General features: G+C 45.8%; 2 protein-coding genes across 3 annotated transcripts in view; one reads left to right on the forward strand and one right to left on the reverse strand.

Annotated features, from left to right (window-relative positions):
* The first annotated feature begins 6,881 nt into the window (after positions 1-6,881).
* Positions 6,882-14,822, forward strand: EIF1AD (eukaryotic translation initiation factor 1A domain containing). Of its 2 annotated transcripts, none has more exons than XM_070951335.1 (7): positions 6,882-6,945; positions 8,233-8,324; positions 9,146-9,308; positions 9,998-10,106; positions 10,211-10,319; positions 13,036-13,089; positions 14,019-14,822. In XM_070951335.1, the coding sequence occupies exons 3-7, from the start codon at positions 9,222-9,224 to the stop codon at positions 14,164-14,166; spliced, it is 507 nt and encodes a 168-aa protein (XP_070807436.1). In that variant the 5' UTR covers positions 6,882-6,945; positions 8,233-8,324; positions 9,146-9,221; the 3' UTR covers positions 14,167-14,822. The 2 variants fall into 2 exon arrangements, with proteins under 2 accessions (XP_070807436.1, XP_070807437.1); XM_070951336.1 differs by having other exon boundaries at positions 14,022-14,822.
* Positions 14,823-16,717: 1,895 nt separating this feature from the next.
* The window catches only part of SART1 (spliceosome associated factor 1, recruiter of U4/U6.U5 tri-snRNP), a 42,397-nt gene continuing 38,077 nt past the window's right edge, over positions 16,718-21,037 (reverse strand). The window contains exons 19-20 of the mRNA XM_070951334.1: positions 17,787-17,908; positions 16,718-16,954 (exon numbers count right to left, since the gene is read on the reverse strand). Coding sequence (XP_070807435.1) covers positions 16,936-16,954; positions 17,787-17,908 — 141 coding nt within the window. The 3' untranslated portion in view covers positions 16,718-16,935. The remainder of the gene's footprint in view (positions 16,955-17,786; positions 17,909-21,037) is intronic.

Here is a 21,037-nt window from a genome sequence, read left to right on the forward strand (position 1 = left end):
CTTCAGGCAGAGCCATAGTAGGAATTGCCAAAGATCCAACAAAAATAGGATTAGCCCTCTACACAATAGCAGCAGAAACTCACCACATGTGACCTGGGAAGCACATGTGACCATCAGACAGCAAGGCTAGCTAAGACCCCAACCCCCCCGGGAGTCTGACAACCAATCAGGATACTCTTTTGTGGCCCCAAGAAATGCAGAGCCAGAGAGAGCATAAAAACCCGAGGATTTACTGTATCTGCCCCTTTTCTGTTCAGGAACTCAACCATTAAACCATCTTTCCAAGCAGTCTCCATGTTTCCAGTGTCTTTTTCCCCACTTGGAGCAGAACCTAGAAGGAGATTTCTTCCAACACCCTAATAATGCGTGCATAACAGATAATATTGATTGGTTATTTGGATTTCAGCCCCCCTAAACCTTTTATGCTAAATAGCTAAATGTTGCATCACCTGTTTTTCACTCCAGGTCACGGGTATTTTGCAAAGTGTGCCAGCTATTTGGTTTTCGGGTTTTTTCTTATAAGTGAGCTATTCTTGTGTCTAATATCCTGGCTAGTGGTCTTCTAACAGGTAAAGTGCTATTACAGAGCAGCTCAAGGCAGCACCCCCACCCACCCTCCCTCCGCATAGAAAAGTAAAAGCAGTTTTAAGTCTTTGTCTGAGGCAGCACCCCCACCACTCCCCATGACCCCCCTCCCCCTTCTGCAGTGAGAGAAGACAGGAAAGAGCAAAGCTCTTAATTGTTTGTTGTAAGGCAAAGAAATGAAGACAAGAAAAAATGTTTTATCAGAATTCATATTCCTCACTCTCCTGTCCATTCCATCCACACCTGGGTCCTATCTCCACATGTGACCTTTCCTCTGATCCCCAGGGCCTCATCTGGACATATATTCAATCACCTGATCCTTCAATATCAGCTCTTGGGTTGGGCAAGGAACAAGGAACAGGAGTTGAGTTCAAAGCACGAAACGTTTATTACATGCAACCTATACATAAGAATCTGATCTACTAACAGGGAAGCCAATTGGTGCTAGATAAGGTGTTATGTATGTATCTATTTTGTGCGGGAAATTCAAATGTGCAGTGAATTCTGATTGGTTCATGGTTGCCTCTGAAAAGTATATAAACACTGTTGCCTGTGTTTCTTTGCTGAAGTCTCACCCTGAATTAAAGAGCTGTTGTCACTAGCTTGCTTGTGCCTCTCGTTATTCCCGCGCTACAACATTGGCGACGAAGGTGGGATTAAGGCCACAAGAAGCAAACTAAAAGAGCTCGGACTTCCAGCCAGGGTAACGAGTGGACTATGGAGACATATTGCGATGTCTGCCTACGTCCCGCCCAAACCTTTCGATCCGACCCGAGAGAAGTGGGGATCGTATCTGACCAGGTTCAAGTGCTCCCTGGAAGCAAGCGAGATGCAAGGGCTCTCAGCGAACCGAAAAAGAGCCCTGTTCTTAAGCCACTGCGGGCCAGACGTTTTTGAGATGGCCGAGTCCCTCTGCGAGCCAACCCCAGTCCAGACGGTCTCCTGGGACGTCCTTCAAGCAAATCTGAAAGCCCACTACGCTCCAGTTCCTTCGAAATTTGTACAGCGCTACAAACTCCGGCAACGTGTACAAAGGGAAGGAGAACCGGTCAGTGCATATGTGGCCACACTTAGAAAAGCCGCAACACATTGTGACTACAGAGATCTAGACAACGCGCTACTCGAGCAATTGATTTGTGGCGTTAGAGACACTCGACTACAGAGGCGCTTACTGGCCAAGCCAGATCTAACGCTAGCCGGTGCGCTTGACGAAGCCAGAGCACATGAAGCGTCTACAAAAGCTTCTGAAGCACTACAGCGGCCATTGCCAAGCAAAGACGGCCCGAAAACAGCCCCCGTCCACAGAGAGGAGGCGCGAACCAGCACGGAGGAAGAGTCGGACGAGGACGTCTTCCACACGGAGAAGAAAAAGAGCGAGCAAAGCCGCTGCCACGAGAACTGTTCTAGCTGTGGCGGGGATCACGAGAGACAATCGTGTAAATACAGAGACGCCATTTGCAGGCGTTGTGATAGGAAAGGCCACCTAGCACGAGTTTGCAGAGCTCAATTTCCGCGTAGTCGCAAGCCACGTGACTACCGCGACCAACCAGAACTGGCTCGTTCAAAACAGCCAATCAAAGATGACAGAGCGAGAAAACAGCGCGAATCTCAAAAGCGGGAGACCTACAGCACGAGAATTGGCCAAGCCAGCACAACCGACGATGAGAAAGTCTACACAAAAGTAGAAATCAAAGGCAGACCGTGCGAAATGGAAATCGACACCGGGTCTACACTGTCAATCATGTCCTCGACAACACTCAAAGCGCTCCTGCCTAAGTTCCAGAAAGCCCAGCTGTCTCGACAGAAAGTTCGCCTCCTCGACTACCAGGGAAACCGAATTCCCGTAGAAGGCGTGGGCACGTTCCGGGTCACCTACGGCGAGTTCCAGAAAGAGCTGCCCCTGACCATCGTAAGCAAGCCGCTATCAAGTCGTCTGGGCATGGCATGGTTCCGAGCCCTCGGCATGGGCTTCACGATGCGTCCACAGCATCGGTGGGCCATCCCTCAAAGAAAACCTTCTTCACGAGTTTCGGGACGTTTTTGAGGAGACGCTAGGCAAGTACGTGGGGACCCCTATCTCCTTTAATTTAGACCCCAACATAGCGCCAATCAGGCTAAAAGCAAGACGGGTTCCATTTGCTTTAAAGCCCAAAATTGATGCAGAGCTCGACAAGCTCATTAAGCAATAGTCACGCCAGTTAAATCGGACGGATCAATTAGAATTTGCACTGACTATAAGTGTTCGATCAATAAGGCGTTGCAGCAGAGCGCCTATCCCATTCCGATCGTCCACCATTTCCAAACTCCCTGGGGCCTGGCAAGCTATTCGCAAAATTAGACCTTGCGCAGGCGTACCAGCAGCTGCCAGTAGATGACGCTACGGCAGAATCGCAGACCATAGTAACTCACAGAGGTGCCTTTAAATGCACTAGACTACAGTTTGGGGTTAGCATCGCCCCAGGGCTCTTCCAGAGTACCATGGAGCACCTTCTACAAGGCCTCCCAGGAGTCGTCCCTTATTTCGACAACGTCCTAATTAGTGGCCAAGACGAGACACAGTTAGGAAATAGAGTTAGACAAGTTCTAACCAGATTCAGAGAAGCGGGACTCAAACTCAAACGAGCAAAATGCAAAATAGCAGTTCCATCAGTGGAATTCTTAGGCTACCGAATCGACGGCACAGGCATTCACCCCACAGAAAGCAAAGTCAGGGCCATCCAGAACGCGCCCACCCCTAAATCGAAGCCCGAACTGCAGGCCTTCTTGGGGCTTCTTAATTTCTACACCATGTTTTTAAAACACAAAGCCACCATTGCGGAGCCACTGCACAGGCTCCTTGGAAAAAACGTTCCCTGGGTGTGGGGCAAACGAGAAGCGGCTGCATTCGACGCAGTAAAGAAACTTTTGTCTGAGGACAGTTTCCTCATCCAATACAATTCAGAACTACCTCTAGTATTGGTGTGTGACGCTTCCCCCTTTGGTGTAGGTGCAGTTTTAAGCCATAGACTGCCGAATGGGTTAGAGGCACCCATCGCCTATTACTCTCGCAGTTTATCTAGTGCTGAAAGGAACTACAGCCAGCTGGACAGGGAGGCATTAGCGGATGTAGCTGGGGTCAAAAAATTTCACGAATACTTGTTTGGCCGAACTTTTGAACTCATTACGGACCACCAGCCTCTTTTGGGACTTTTGGCTGGAGATAAACCGACCCTGGCTGCTCTTTCTCCCCGGATGACCAGATGGTCCATTTTCTTAGCTGCCTATTCCTACAGACTGCTCCACCGGCCGGGCAGAACTCTGGGACATGCTGACGCCCTCAGCCGATGCCCCTTGCCTTGTTAGACAACCCGACTCCAGAAGCCCCAGTTTTACTCATTGACGTTGTGTCCCCGGGCCCCATTTCTTCAAGCGAGGTGGCAAAGGCTTCTGCCAGGGACTCTGTTTTGTGCACTGTAATGGGCTGGGTAATGCGGGGTTGGCCTACCAAGGTGACAGTGGGGATTTTCAATTGTACTTTAACAAGAAAAATGAACTGTCAATGTTGGGGGGTTGCTTATTGTGGGGAGACAGGGTGGTCATTCCTTCGCGGTTAAGGCACAGGGTTTTAGAAATGCTGCATGAGGGACACCCTGGTATTGTTCACATGAAAGGCCTAGCTTGTAGTTATGTTTGGTGGCCACATCTCGACCAAGACGTCACTGAGTGGGTGGGGAAGTGCAGGCCCTGCCAGGAATCCCGCCCAGATCCTCCTATAGCTCCCGTTCGGGAATGGGAAAAACCAAAGGGACCGTGGGGGAGGATTCACATTGATTTCGCTGGCCCGTTCCATGGCCAGAACTTTCTAATCATTGTAGATGCATATTCTAAGTGGCTCGAGATTGCCTTAATGCCATCTACCACTTCTGAGGCCGTAATTAAAGTACTCAGAAAACTGTTTGTAACACACGGGTTGCCGGACATCCTGGTATCTGACAATGGGCCCCAATTCACGGCGACTCAATTTGAGGGCTACTTGGCCGAGTTAGGCATAAGACATGCATTATCCACTCCTTTTCATCTGGCTTCAAATGGCCTTGTAGAGAGATTTGTGAGAATGGCCAAGGAAGCTCTTTCCCGGCTCGATGCAGGGGACTGGCAGGCTAGGATAGATGAGTTCTTAGCTGTACAGCACGCCACCCCGTGCCCCACCTCGGGCCGCAGCCCAGCCGAGCTTTTAATGGGCCGAAAGCTAAGGTGCATTCTCGATCGATTGCATCCCAATTACTCCCCCGATGGCTTCAAGGGGGAAGTGGGAGGACTAAGACAATTCCAAGTGGGAATACCAGTATTTGCCAGAAACTACACCAACTGGGCCATTGTGGGTAGAGGGAACCATCATAGGAATTACCAGTCCAAAATCATACACAGTAGATATAGGGCATGGTAAAATTTGGAGGAGACATATAGATCAATTGCGTAAACGATTACAACACGAAAACTCATTTACTGTGAGTCCTAACTACCAAAGTTTTCCTGACACAGCTACCTCAAGCCCGAGTAAGCCGGAATACTTATCTGGCAACCCAGAGTTCCAGCGCCGCCCCAGCGAGTCAACACTCCCAGCCGGGGATAGCCACACCTCCGGAGAAATCCAGGAGGTTCCATTGGCGGAGACGGGAGAGACGGGAGGTCCCTCCGACTGGCTCGACGCCTCGCCAACAACTGAACTGCGCAGGTCAACCAGAACTAAGACACGCCCTGGTCACCTGCGTGATTTTGTATGTAAATATGTAAACAGTTAGGATAAGTGCCTTCTAGTAGTGGAGGGGTGTTATGTATGTATCTATTTTGTGCGGGAAATTCAAATGTGCAGTGAATTCTGATTGGTTCATGGTTGCCTCTGAAAAGTATATAAAGAGGACTGTTGCCTGTGTTTCTTTGCTGAAGTCTCACCTTGAATTAAAGAGCTGTTGTCACAGCTTGCTTGTGCCTCTCGTTATTCCCGCACTACAACATAAGGATCAATGAAATTAGTGGTTTACATGTAACATTTTTGAAGGCAGCTCAGAATCTGATAAATCCAATGAAACTCTGAACACGAGGCTACTGATAATCAGTTTTTATTTTATGCAGAAAGCAAAAAGACTGGACGGCCTTTTTGTCTCCCACCGTAATAGAGCAGGCAGAGAGAAAAGAAGGTGTGCGCAACACAAACTTTTTTCAGTTACAAGCAAGGTTACTTGGCAGAATTATTTTTCACAAGAAGTTACTTTGCTAGGCTAAGCTTGGCAATTCGCCTAGAAGTTTTCTCTCTACAGTTGGCACCTTAGAATGGCGCTTCTTTCAACAGCAATTAAGAAAAGCTGAATTAGGTTACACTCTGTGTATGCTCTAAGCCTTTCAGCTCTTTCACCTTCAGGGACCCTTTCAGTTTATAGTTTAAAGCAATGTTTCTCAGCATTAAGAATGTGGACTTAAATTCAGAGCAGGCTGGGGAATTCTGGGAGTTGAGGTCCATCCATCTTAAAGCATGCTGGCTAGGGAATTCTGGGAGTTGAAGCCCCCCTTCCCCGCTCTTAAAGCATGCTGGCTGGGGGATTCTGGGAGCTGAAGTCCACCCATCTTAAAGCATGCTGGCTGGGGGATTCTGGGAGTTGAAGTTCTCCCATTTTAAAGCTTGCTGGCTGGGGGATTCTGGGAGTTGAAGTTCTCCCATCTTAAAGCATGCTGGCTGGGGGATTCTGGGAGTTGAAGTCCACCCATCTTAAAGCATGCTGGCTAGGGAATTCTGGGAGTTGAAGTTCTCCCATTTTAAAGCTTGCTGGCTGGGGGATTCTGGGAGTTGAAGTCCACCCATCTTAAAGCATGCTGGCTGGGGAATTATGGGAGTTGAGGTCCACCCATCTTAAAGCATGCTGGCTGGGGGATTCTGGGAGTTGAAGTTCTCCCATTTTAAAGCTTGCTGGCTGGGGGATTCTGGGAGTTGAAGTCCACCCATCTTAAAGCATGCTGGCTGGGGAATTCTGGGAGTTGAAGTTCTCCCACCTTAAAGCTTGCTGGCTGGGGGATTCTGGGAGTGGAAGTCCACCCCTCTTGAAATGGCCCGGAAACTCTGCCTCCGAGGCTCTGGCCAGCCACCTCAGAAAGGGCTGCTCCATAACTACAACTCCCCTCCCACCCAGACCCCCACCGTCCCGTATTAGCAACTGGCTGAGCCTCCCCGGGGTCCTTCACCCGAGGCGGAACGGCTCCCTCTGCAGCCCTGCGGCCCGGCAGGACCGATTAAGCCGCTGTACCCGGAAGTAGGTCCCTCAGAACCGGAAGCCGGAAGTCACGCTTCTCTCGTTTCGTAGGAAACGCGAGGCGGTGGTCCCTAAGCAGGTTCGGTGGGCAGAGGCGGGCTGGGGGGGGCTGGGAGGCCGGGTATTTTCACGGGGATTGCGGGTGGGCTCCGCGGGGCTGTTGGCCGCCCGTGAGCCGGTTTGGAAGCCGGGGAAGTCCAGGGATATGGGAAAGGGGGCTTCCGCTGTGCCTGCGGGACTCGCTGCTACTTTGATGCGGCCCGTTTGGAGTCGGGATGGTCGGATAATTGTTAGGAGAGTTCGGGTCCCGAAGACCGTGAGGAAGGGGAGCTTGCCCTCTGCACGTGTCCTTGGCCTCCTTTGTTGTTGTTGCTATTCTTCGTGAACAAATTCTAACAAATCCTTAATAAATTCTAATCCTAACTGAATGGCAAATACCATGGACTGGTGCTGATGGTTGCTGCCAGCGTCCTAAGGATCAACCAAGTACCTTCTTAAGATGTACCATGTTCCACGCAGTTTTTTGCAGTTCCGCTGGTGTTATTGCAGGAAGCGGCAATTTGTTCATGTATCTTATAAAATTCTTGGACATGGTATCAAGTGCTACGATGACAACGGGTGTCACTGTTACATGTTTCATCCATAGCCGTGTAGTTTCGATGGCCAGGTTGCGATAGTTCATGATTTTTTCCAGTTCTTTTTCTTCGACTCTGGTGTCTCCTGGTACCATGATGTCAATAAATTGTAATTTTTATTTTTATTTTTACTTTTACTTTTATTATTATTATTTTGCTTTGTACACTGAGTGCTTTTGTAGCTGAGACAAATTCCTTGTGTGTCTAATCACACTTGGCCAAATAAAATATTCAATTCAATTCATTGGTTAATCCATTCTTTGTTGTTGTATTCCTGTACTCTCAGGTTATGTAAAACTGGTACAAAAAATGTGGAAAATGTCATTAACAGAGCAATGACTCAATGGTGATTAAAAAGTAATCATAATCATCATGGGGAATATGGGGAATAACATCTCTTTCTTAAAAATTTTTTGATTTATATGCCGCCCTTCTCCGGAGACTCAGGGCGGCTTAGAAGGCGTTAAACAATAGCCTTCTAAACTATTGTATATTTTATACAAAGTCAGCTTATTGCCCCCACCATCTGGGTCCTCATTTTACCTATCTTAGAAAGGATGGAAGGCTGAGTCAACCTTGAGCCTAGTGAGAATTGAACTCACAGTAATTGCAGGCAGCTGGAAGCTAAATACTACCTTTAATAGTAGCATTAGTCTGCTGCGCCACTCAGGCTCTCTTAATGATGAGGCTTTTAAAAATCGAATAATTTCCTCTTCATCCCCATCCCCCAGCTCCTCCAGAAGTGTGAATGAACCAAGGAGTGAAATCAGCACTGGATCCACATTCCTTCATCTGCAACGACATTGGCTGGTCCTGGAAACAGGTCTGTCTCTTGAATCTCCAAACTGAAGGAATGTCTACAGGTAGTCCTCGATTTACAACTGTAATTGAGCCAAAATTTTGTTGCTATGCGAGACATCTGTTAAGAGAATTTTATGATCTTTCTTGCCACCATTCTTAAGTGAATCATTGCTGTGATTAAGTTAGTCACAGTTGTTAAGTGAATCTGGTTTCGCTATTGACTTTGCTTGTCAAAAGGTCAGGAAAAGGGATCACGTGTCCTTGGAACACTGCAACCGTCATAAATACGAGTCAGTGGTCAAGTGTTCAAATTTTGATCATGTGACCATCAAGCTGCTGCCCAGTCATATGTGTGGGAAATGGTCCTAAGTCACTTTTTTCACTGCCGTTGTAACTTTGAAGATCACTAAACGAACTGATGTATGTCAAGGACTACCTGTATTTGTTTATTTTTTAAAAAAAATTATGTATAGGCTTGAATAAATCTTTGCTGCGACAACATAAGGTTATGATCCTTTGCTCCTGCAAATAGAGGGCAGAGCTCCTTACCTTTAAGCTCCAGAAAAACAACCGGAAATATTCAGTGGAGCCTGAGGAGCAGCTCTAAAGTTGCCACCAACATATTACTTTTGTTGCATACTACATATTATTTTTTAAAAATGGAGCTGCCTTTTAGTGTGATTTTAGTTTAATTAAAGGATTTTTTAAATTAATTAAAGATTAAAGAATTTTTTGCCCTGGCCTTGCCCAATGTAAGTAGTGAGCTGTCTGCAGGTCAGGTCAAGTGTCCAAAGCTGCTTGCTTTCTCCCTTTTGAAAGTCAATTTTTAATGGCATTTTGCAGCCTTCAGCATTGTGGACGCATCCTGGAAGCAATTCATTTTGGCACAGAAATTCTTTACGGTGGCTAACAGAACATCATGTCCCAGGCGACCAAACGCAAACACGTGGTCAAAGAAGTGCTAGAGGAATATGTGATTCCTTCAGAGAGGCAGCAGATTGTCCGGGTAAGACTGTTTAACCTAACCTAGTTAGCCGGAATCTCTCAAAGCTTTATGTAGACATCTTTATGTAGACACCCAGAGCAGGGGTGTCAAACTCAAGGCCCGGGGGGTGGATCCGGCCCACGGGGTGGTTAGATCTGGCCCACAGGGCCACCCTGGAAACAGTGAAGGACCAGCCCACGGTGCCTCTGCCAGCAAAAATGGAGTTCAGGAGGGCTGCGGGCAGCCCTCCCGAGCTCTGTTTTCAGAGGCTGTCACAGCAGAAAACTGAGCTTGGGAGCCTGTTTTTGCTGGCAGAGCGCTCGGGCCACCACAGGCATCCCCGACACAAGTGGCATTGAGCTGGCCATGCCCACCCAGGCCACACACCCGCTGGCCCCCCAAGGTGAGTAAACAATCCTGATGCGGCCCTCAATGAAATCGAGTTTGACACCCCTGGTCTAGAGGCTGCATAAGAGCCCACTAAGATTTTCCCTCGGCCTCTAAAAATTTTGTGAGAATTGGGTGTGCTTTCAAGAATAGTTGCTGTCTGGTGTTGTTGAGTGCCAGTGTGTCGCCCGATATTGTGGCATGTCATCCTTGACACATGTCATAGATTCGCCATCCGTGGTCTAGCTGGGTCTCAATGTGCCATGCGAATAGCCACAAACCAGTCCTGAGTTCTTACTGGCAAGTTTGCTCTGTCCCTCCAGGTGCTCGGGACACCAGGAAACAACCTCCATGAAGTGGAGACCCCTGAGGGGATGCGGTTCCTGGTCAGCATGCCCAACAAGTTCCGTAAGAACATCTGGATCAAGAGAGGTGAGTGGCTGGGGGTCCTGGCATTTGCAGGAGGGAAAATGGACCTCCCTGTTCCCCTGTTCCCCCGTCACAGCTGTCTGTCTTTCCTCCCTCCCTCCCTCCAGGAGATTTCTTACTGGTTGATCCCATCGAAGAAGGGGAGAAAGTAAAAGCAGAAATCAGTTTTGTCCTTTACAAGGACCACGTTCAGTACCTTAAGAAGGAAGGATATTGGTGAGTAGCTATATTTTGTAAGATTCCCACAGTTGCCTTATTGAAGTGATGGGTGATGAAGTGATAAAGAAATAAAAATAAATAAATAGAGAGAGTACAGTCTTGTTCAGGTACTTAGTAAAGAAAGACCCTTGATTCCATTTGGCTGAAGTGATTTTACTAAGGCTAATTGGTTGCAGTGAAAGAATGGCTAGATCTGAATATCCCTGTGCAAAAGGTTATACTTTTCCCCTTTTCCCTGGCCTTCCCACCCACCCACCCTGACCAGTTCATCACTGTCCAGTAGTCATTTAGATCAGGGGTCATCAACCTTTTGGACCTCAGGGTCCACTAAGTTCATAATTTTAAATCCCGCGGACCACTCATATGATATGCCTAATGACCGGCTGGGTGGTCATGTGACTGGGTGGGCGTGGCCAACTCCTTACCTCCCCGTCCGGGCTCCTTAGGGCCCCAACAGGAAGCAGTTGCTGAAGCTAAGCAGCCACTATGAGAAAGAGTTGGCAAAACAGCTCAGTTCAAATTGGATCTGACTGAGAAGGAGGCTCAGCAGAAGCACCTCACTGAGGACTAGGAGCATAGGCTTTCCAAGCAGAGGGAAGACCTGTGGGAGTGCAAGGCCAGGTACCGGCACCTGGAGGCTCAGTGGGCTGAGATGGTCAGTCAGTTCCAGGCCATGAGGCAGTCCCACTGGAACAAGGCCCTCCGGCTTCTTCCCCCACCAGTGGCACTTCCCTCCAGCCTTCGCCCAAAGCCCCACACCAGGAGGCTGAAGCAGACCCCAAGTCGGAATTTCTGCCCCCCTCCGACCCACACAAAAAGACCCCAAAGGGGGAGACTTTCTGCAGCAATACAAACATTCATTGCATGTATCTGGCCCAGAGGCCATAGTTTGAGGACCCCTGATTTAGTGCAATATAAGAAATGCAAATAATTTTTCTGCGGACCACCAAAACTTTCTCGTGGACCACCAGTGGTCCAAGGACCACCAGTTGGTGACCGCTGATTTAGATGGTTTGGGAATGGCTTGGGTGTTTGGCACAAGCGGGACTCCCTAAGCACGGTCACTCAGGCACTCATCACTTCCCGCCTGGACTACTGCAATGCTCTCTACATGGGGCTCCCCTTGGGGTGCACCCGGAGGCTCCAGTTGGTCCAGAATGTGGCTGCGCAGGGGATTATGGGAGCGACAGGGCGCTCCCATGTGATACCTCTCCTGCGCAAGCTGCACTGGCTTCCTGGGGTCTTCCGGGTGCGCTTCAAGGTGTTGGTGACCACCTTTAAAGCGCTCCATGGCTTAGGGCCTCCCACCGGCCAGTTCGCTCACATAGAGAGGGCCTCCTCAGGGTGCCGTCGGCCAGACAATGTCAGCTAGCGACCCCCAGGGGGAGAGCCTTCTCTGTGGCGGCACCTGCCCTCTGGAACAACCTACCCCCAGAGATACGCACGATACCAGACCTCCGGACTTTTCGTCAGGCCCTGAAAACACATCTATTCCATCTAGCCGGGCTGGCTTGACCCCATCCTTACGGTTTTAAATTTATAATTGGTTTTAATTGGGTTATTTTAAATTGACGGCCAAAAGTATTTAATGTTTTTTAAATTGTTTTTAAATTTTATATGTTGTGTTTTTACCATGGCTGTTCACCGCCCTGAGTCTTGTTGGAGAAGGGCAGTATACAAACAAACAAACAAACAAACAAACAAACAAACAAATAAATAAATAAATAAATAAATTCCACATTCCGTTCTCAAGCCAGGTGTCCTTGAAGCCTGGCATTTTCTAGTACTGGCACCTCTGGTTTCCATCAAGGCTGTTACCTCCTCTCCCCTTCCTCCCCCCCTTCCCATTCTCATCTCTACTCTCTACATTCCATTACTCCTTCCTTCCCCCTTGCATCTTAAGACAGGATGCCAGCAAAGCGGAGAAGTTGAAGGTGGCAGATCTGACAGGCATCTTCTGGAGGGAAAGGAGAGCCCATTTTCCTTATAACATCTTTGAGTGGAAGGATCTGTTTTCTTAATAATTTTATCAAAGGAACAGAACAGAAAGCGTTGGAAGGGACCTTGAGCAGGGGTGAAATGCTCGCAGTTTGGACCGGATCACCCAATCCGGTAGCGATGGCGGCGGGTGGTCCAGAGAACCGGTAGCAAAAACCCCTCCCGCCCCAATGAGTCGCACGATCATCAGAGACTTTTTTTTCTTTAAACTTTTAAAAGCATTTTTTCTACAACCTCTTCTGATGAAAAAATGCTTTTAAAAGTAAAAAAAAGCCTCTGATGATTACGCGGCTCAACTGGGATCCTCAGAGGCTTTTCAAAGCATTTTTTTCTGCTTTGGTAAAAAAAATGCTTTGAAAAGTCTCTGACGATCCCAGCTGAGTTGCCTGATTGCCAGAGGCTTTTCAAAGCATTAGAAAAAATGCTTTGAAAAGTTAAAAAAAAAAAAAGTTGGCCACACTCACCCAGTCACATTACCCTCCCCACCAAGCCACGTCCACAGAACCCATAGTAATACATTTTACATTTCACCCCTGCTTTGGAAGTCGTCTAGTCCAACCCTCTGCTAAGCAGGAAACCTTAAATAAAAAGAATATAAGGGATCTTCACTCCAGCTTCTCGGTTTGAGACATGGAAATTCTGAAGTGTGAAATAATTTTTACAAACCATCCTACCACATTATGTTGACACTTTATATATTTTTTTCCCCCTGCAGGCCTGATGCTTTCTTAGGAGACGTAAAAGGAACTCAAAGCAATACTAAAGAAAGGTAAAGGTGAACAAGATGGGGATGAGAGCTGGTTAGGGGTAGTGGTTATGATGGTGGTCTAGAGACTAGGAGACGGTGAGTTCTAGTTCCACCTTAGCCATGAAAGCTGGCTAGGTGACTTTGGGCCAATCACCAGGAGACAGGGAATTCTAGTTCCGGTTTAGCCATGAAAGCTGGCTGGGTGATTTTGGGCCAATCACCGAGAGGCAGGGAGTTCTAGTTCCACCTTAACCATGAAAGCTGGCTAGGTTACAATGCGCTAAGCAATATGTTCATTCCTTTGTATTGCTTATCAAGTAATAAAGTAATATCGAGTAATAAAGGCAGGATAAAAATTCCAGTAAATAAATAAAATGGGAGACCTGGACATGTGGGGATGGCACATGCCCAGAAGGGAAGAAATTGCTGAAAATTATCAATATTTTATGTTAAGATTTTGAAAAAAGACACTTCAGGATTCAGGAGGTAGCCTTGGTATTTAGAACAATGTAGCAATAACAGACATTTTATTTCAAATGCCGATGCTCAATTGTTTAAAAACCCTTAAATCTCCATTGATGGATTTCTGATTAGTATGATTTTAAGCTTAATTATTATAATAATCATAACCTAAAGTAGTTTTAAAATTCTGCCATTTCTCTTTATCCTCCACTGCCTAAGTCTGTGGGGAAAATTTGGCAGAAAGTTGCCTATTTTAAGTAGCTTTTGCTCTTAAAGTTATTAAACCTGAAAAACAATACACTAGCATGGTAACATTATTATTAATATTGCTTGCTTTAAGATCGGACATTTAAAAATCTTTCGCCTGAATTATAATTGGATGCAATTTAACTCACTTTAAAAGTGTGATAGAAATAATTGAGATGGAATGTTTGAAGGGTTTTTTTTTCCTTCCTCCCCCAAACCACACTCCACCCCCATCTTTCTAGTAGAGAGGGGGTACAAAGCACCCCTCAGTCATCTGGAGAAGAGGATTCTGAAGATGATGATACCGACCTGTTTGTGAACACAAACCGAATAACTTACAACTTTATGGAGAGCGAGGAGAGCAGCGACTCGGAGGAAGAAGAAAAATAACCACCCGATTTACTGAGCAGAGCAAACCCTGAAATCCTGGTGTAGCCGGAAGGAACGTGGCTTGAGGGTCTCAGCCAAAGTGAGCATGGACTATTAGATGGTGTTCCTTTAGGGCAGGGGTCTCTAAAGATGGCAACTTTAAGACTTGTGGACTTCAGCTGGCTGAGGAATTCTGGGAGTTGAAGTCCACAAGTCTTAAAGTTGCCATCTTTAGAGACCCCTGCTTTAGGGGTTTAGGAGCCCCAACTCAGCCTCCCAACGGACTACCAGAGACCCTCTGGTGAGATGACATTAACATCAGAAGGGGGCGTAGTTGAAATTCTCTGGTTCATCATTTTATTTTATTTTTGCATTCTTCTTCTCAGGGTTTTTGAGAATGGGTTGCTCCAATTCCCACAGTTAAAAGTGCTGCCCCTAAAGTGCCCTCCAATTTTTGACTCTCGGGGCCAATTTTGGGCTGTTTGGGGTTTGAAGGCTTCGATTTTTTAAGTGCTGGAGGTGGCCGCGTGAAATGTGCAACAACCTGTTGCAGATTTAAAGAGAGGAAGGTGTTCCTCGTTCAGTGCATTGGCTTCTCTCTACTGGCTGTGTTGCCTGTACTCTTAATTCTCTCCATTTCTCTTGCCTTTATTTAATAAACACGTACTCCAAATGCAGCGAGCAAATAAATCCGTGATTTTATTCCGCCATTTTTGTGGGAACGGGCTTGAAATCTCCCCAGTTTACAAAAGGGGGAAATGATTTGGCTTTCATTAGTCCTGTGGTTAAGCAGCTTAATCTTGGCATCATTGAGCTGCATAAATACCTATTTTCTATTTTTTTCTTAAAAAAATAATCTCTGAATTGGAAAATGAAAGGACAGATAGTCCTCGACTTACGACCATAATAGCTCCCGCTGCCTTAAGAAAGTTCAAAACGTTCTTAAAGATCCATCTCATCCTGGGCACCCTTTTTTTGAACTATTACCATCTGGCAGACGGTACAGGACAATAAAAACAAGGACAAATAGGCTGAAAAACTGCTCCTATCTCAGAGCAGTATCTATATTGAATTCTACTGTAGAGTGCAATATTAATGCAATATCGGGTTTTCAATTCAATTGCATACAATATAAAGGAAGTGTTTTTGTTTTATTTTTATAGTTATAATGTACACTGAAGATGGCATTTAATTTCATTGTACCAGGTGCAATGACAATAAAGTTAACTAACAATCGAGCCCAACGTTTATGTTGCTAAGTGAGAAATTTGCCAAGTGACTTTTTGCCCCATTTTATGACTTTTCTCGCCACATTTATTAAGTGAATCGTTGCAGTTCTTAAATTGGTAACGTGGTTGTTAAGTGAATCTGGTTTCCCCATTGACTTTGTCAGAAAGTCGCAAAATGACCCTGGGACACTGCAACTGTCATAAATGTGAGTCAGTTGTGAAGTACCCCAATTTTGTTCATGTGACCATGGGGATGCTGCAACAGTCGTTAAGTGTGAAAAATGGTCATTAAATCACTTTTTTCAGTGGTGTTGTAACTTTCAACGGTTACTAAATGAACTGTTGTAAGTCAAAGACTACCAGTAAAAGTTCCTTGCCTGTAAGGCCTCAACTTACAACCATTCATTTAATGACTGCTCGAAGTTACAACGGCACTGAAAAAAGTGACTTATGACTGACCCCCATTACGTGATCAAAATTCAGGTGCTTGGCATGCAGGTCTTTCAAGATGGAGTCACGTGACCAGCATTTGCAACCTTCCCAGCCAGTTTCTGACCAACAAAGTCAATGGAGAAAGCGGAATTCGCTTAACCACCACATGAGTCACTTAACAAAAGTGATTTACAACTGGCAAAAAAAGCCAGTTGTAAATTCAGGCACATCTCAGTGCTTTGCTTAGCAACAGAAATTCTGGTTTGCAATTGTGGTTAAATTGAGGATTACCTGTAGCTTGATGAACAGACACGAGGACCCAGCTATTAAAAGTTGTAAATGGCAGCGGTGATTTGTTTCACCCTTTTTCTCCAAGTATTCCTAACAGCAGAATAATTTTCTTGACATTTCTAACCACTAGAAGAGAATACTTACAGCTCAGGGCTGAATTGTGGGTGCCTTGGTGCTGAGTTTGGTGGTTTTCCTGCAGAAGTTTCATTATCCATCCGAAGCACTGATGATGTTACCTAATTGGGTAATGAAACGTCTGCAAGAAAACCACCAACCTCAGAGAGCACCAAGGACCCTGTACTATACAGTATATATAAATCCATTTAATGTGGAGTGATGTGAAACACAATTGGTTGTGTTTGCATAATGCTAACTCAGTTACGTGAATCAGTTTATTCAGTTAACCCAGTTTTCTGGTTTCACACGGTAACACAAACCTGCCATGAAATTGGGTAACTCATCCCTCCAGCCAAACAGCCACTAGAATCCAGGCTGCAGAAAAAGCTGTAGTTCCTTCTTTAACCTCGCAGGAAAAGTCCGCTCAATGTATTCTCTCCCGCATCCCAAAAACTTCAAAACTATTCCTCCGCTGAATGCAGAAAGAAAAGGCTTTGACAAAATGAGGTCTCGGCTATTTTTATTACAGCGATTTGGTTTCACACAGAGATACAAAAGTTGCTTAAAAACTCAGCCCCACAACTATATACACGGAAGGCTGGTGAGTACAGGCCCGGTGAACAAGATTCCCACCGAGAGCAATGGATGGAGACAATCTTTGCGCATCCCGCAAGGAGAACGGCATCCAAAGCGTTCCCACCAGCGACAGGAAGTTGGTGCTTCACTTTGTGATGGTGTTTCTGGAGAGAAAGAACACAATTAGTGAAAGTCTTCTCCACCCACCCAACCGGGAAAGATCCTTCGGTTGAGTTTCTTCTCAGGATGTCCTAACCAAGAGTGTCCAACCCTTGCCATTTTTAAAGACTTGTGACTTCAACTCCATGCCAGCTGGGGAATTCTGGGAGTTGAAGTCCGTAAGTCTTAAAAGTCTAGAGATTCTCCATCAACCGGATCATGGTTGTCCCAAAGATGCTTTTTCGGGAGGCAACTGGACTTTCTGTTTTTTTTCTTTGAAGATGTTTCGCTTCTCATCCAAGAAGCTTCTTCAGTTCTGACAGTCTTCAAAAGAAAAAACAAAGTTCAGTTGCCTCCTGTAAAAAGCAGCTTTGGGACATAAGTCTTAAAGTTGCCAAGATTGGAAACTTCTGGCTTAGAACATCATCCTGAAGGTGGTTATCTCCAGGGATGTGAGAACCACATCTGGGGTCTTGGACCAACCAGTGAGGAACCCACAAAATTGGGAGAATCTAGTTTGGAAGATGAGTAGAAAGAGATGAGATCCTGAGATGTCAAGTTAGAGGAATGACTAGAAGAGATTTCAGATGTAAATAGACGTCCCTCAAATTCCTTTTTCTGCAGGGGGGCCTTAACCAAATTAAAGGAGGAATAAGCACCACCTAGTATGGTCTTTTCCCCATAATTTTCTGCTTCACTCCCAACAAAAGCAAATTCAGGAAGGAATGGTAGAGGGCACCCAGCCAGCCATCTGATGGCTTGACTTTGGAGAAGACCATCGCTTCTCAGGGACTATTAAAACCAGCCCCCTCATACGTGCTCCCCACACATCCTTACGCGTTCATGCTCTTCCCACTGCCACTGAGCACGATGTACGGCGTCTTCTGGGCTTTCTGCTTCTCCTGTAGCAAAGCCACCGTCCCCAGTGGGGTGTCGCTAGAGCTCATCTTCTTCAAGAGCTGGAAAACACAGAGAGAGCATGGCAACTGATATTCCCTGCATCCTCACAGCTAATGTTGACTTTGGCACGCAACACAGGAAGGTGTAAAAAGAGTTCTCCTTCTCAACTTACGAATGAGTCCAGACTGAGCCCTCAACTCCTTGGGGGTGGACTTGGTGCTCTTTGCATCACGTTTCTTAACCTTTTAAGAAGCGTGGACTTCAACTCCCAGAAATCTGGGACTTGAAGGCCATACGTCTTAAAATTGCCAAAGATGAGAAACTGTCAGGTCCCTTGGCTTCAAGAAAGTCCTTAAGAAGAAGATGGTTGTTTCATTAGGCCATGAAATCCGTCACATTAGGGCTGCTCCCTCTGTCACGGAATGGGGCTTCCTTTTGGAGCTCAGGATGCTTGTACTCCTGATGGCCCAAAGATGATTTTCAAAGAGCAACTGGACTTTCTTATTATTATTTTTTTCACTTGAAAATGTTTCACTTCTCATCCAAGAAGCTTCTTCAGTTCAAGGAAAAGATGCCTTTTGTCCAGTTGCCTTTTGAAAAGCACCTTTGAGACAACCATGATCTGAATGATGGAGAACCTCCGCAGACAGACATGTGCTCCGGATGCTTACAATTTAGTGCTTAGATTAATGGCCTCTCTTAATCTGAATTTTTGAAAGCTGAGAATGGTACTGTTGTGACCTTTGGCCCTCCAGCAGCCGAATCAGAGGAGGAGGAGGAGGAGGAGGAGGAGGAGGAGGAGGAGGTGTGGGAGTCAGGGTCAGCATCAAGGCAACCTGAGAGCTCCGGGACTTCTGGTTGGCGCCGCGGAAATACAGACAGGGAATTAGCAGACTCTTCGGAGCCCCATGAAAACCCCGTCTGCCAAGCTCCCGCCGGTAGGTCTTTGGACCTACCCTGTCCTGTAGGGACAGGGGGATAGAGAGGGACCCCTCGGACAGCCGAGAGGAATGGGCAGGTTCCTCGGGGCCGGAGGCTTGCCCTCTGTGCCGGTGGAATGGCGGCCATGGCGGCTGCCCTGAGACCGCAGCAACAAGAATGCGCAAGAGGAGAAGAGGAGAAGCGGAGAGCGGAGCCGGGAGTTTGTATGCCGGGTGAGTGGACATCAACCCAGGCAGCAACTGCCCACGAACGCTGAATTACAATTAGTCTGCCCCAGCCTTAACAGCGGCTGAGAACTATTGGGGCACAAAGACAAAAGACCTGTTGGTGGATAACATAAATTACTGATTTTTTGGAAATATTTGATTACAGATCTGGATATATTTTTTCTTTACTTTTTGGTGGATAAATGAGATTGGACTATGTTTGGGAGAGAGGAAGGAGAAGAGGAAATAATTATGCCTTCAAAAGCAAAGGAAAAAAACAAATGGAGACGGAAAAAATGGTTGCCAGATGAAAAGTGAAAGTCTAAATTCCAGGCTGCTTGTTACTTGAAAAGAGAAACTTCCTGCCTGGCTCCGCAGCTTTGAAGACGCTCTTTTTTGAGCGCCCGTTCTCTGGTTCCGTAAAAGCCCCAGAACAGCCAAAAAACTGCTATCTGGAGGCTTGGAACCCTCTCCCCGGGCAAAGGGGAGAGAGAAGAGTCGACAGGCGGGGGTAGAGCCCCCCAAGTGCGCTAGGAGAAATCCTGGGGCGCAAAGGGTGTGGGCTCCCTATTGAAGCCTGTCAAGCCACTCCGGACCAGAAACGACTCCGCTGAAGCGGAGCTAGAAGCTGCGACCAGAATCTGCAGAAAATCAACAGGGGGGATTTTTAACATCTTTACTTCAATCGCAGACGGAGCAAATCAGGAGAAAACAAAAGGAAATTTGCAAGTAACACTTTAACTCCGCTTTAATATGCAGAAAATGGCGCCTGAGGGCAGGAGGAAGAAACTACCAGGGGAAGTGCTCGTTAAGGCTTGTTAACACTTTACAGCTACTGGATTACGCCCTAAGAGAAAGAGAAAGTTTTAAATGGAAGCGGCCAGGAAAAGAATTTGGTATCGAGGAAAAGAATTTGGTTCTGATTTTAACTAAAACCTGGTCTTTATACTGTGTGGAAAAAAGTTGAATTGTTGTCCTGATAGCTGAATAAATACAAAGTAGCTGAAATATGGCTGACAACAGGGCTGGTGAATCAGCAAATTCCCAAGCTGTGACTGTCCAGGCTTTTCAAGAACTTTTAGACTTTTTTACCTCAGCCCTGCTGAAGACAATCGAAAGGGCTTTTTCAAAAAATAGCTTGGGAAATTATAAGCAGGAAATTATTCAGAAGAATTTGTTTTTGGAAGTTCAGGAAATGGACAGGATTAAGAGATTGGCTGGTGCAACTGAAACAAAGGTTTTGGTGGACGTTTCCATTCCAATGATAGAAAAGCAACAAATGGTTTCTTTATTGCAAGCTGACAATCTTTATGGCAACAAATTTTGGCTATATGGACAAAGAAATGGATTGAATGATTATACAAACCAGAAGAGACGAGATGAGGATTTTAAGTTAGAAAATCTGACTTCAAGAAGAGAGCGAGTATTTCAGAAACATCAACCTCAAATCACTATTGTAAAAGTTTCCAAAATAAAACTGGGGGGATTGTTGAAAGAATTTATATAAAAAAAGGATTTGAAAAAATACAAAAAGAAGTGAAGAACAGAAGATTAAGAAAGATATTCTCCTGTGGACTTTGAAATTGGCAATGGGCAAATATGTGTTTTAATGGTATTAAAAGATTTTAATGGTATTAAAAGCCTAATTTTTTAAGTGTTTTTAAGTGTTTTGTTTATTGTTTTTAATTAATGGGGCCAAATTTATATATGTATATTTTAACTGTATTTTAATATTTGTACTTGATGTTTTTACTTGGCTGTTCACCGCCCTGAGTCCTCAGGGAGAAGAGCGGTATACAAATTCAAAATAAAATAAAAAAATAAAAAATAAATTTTTAAAATGTTTAACATAAGGTTATATTATTCTACAAGATATATGAGATAAATTGTATAAGCTTTTAGGATGTCTAACCCTTTGAAGTGAAGAGGATTAATGTTAAACTCAGAATTTTATTGTAAACTGATAATTAGTTTTGGATAGTTAAGGGTTGTTCTTTTAAAAAGTTAGAGGTATTAAGACGGTTAATTGAAAAATTGAGA

This window comes from Pituophis catenifer, unplaced genomic scaffold, assembly GCF_029215685.1.
Source record: "Pituophis catenifer annectens isolate HBS135680 unplaced genomic scaffold, rPitCat1.0.hap2 SCAF_10, whole genome shotgun sequence".
Taxonomy (NCBI): Eukaryota; Metazoa; Chordata; class Lepidosauria; order Squamata; family Colubridae; genus Pituophis; species Pituophis catenifer.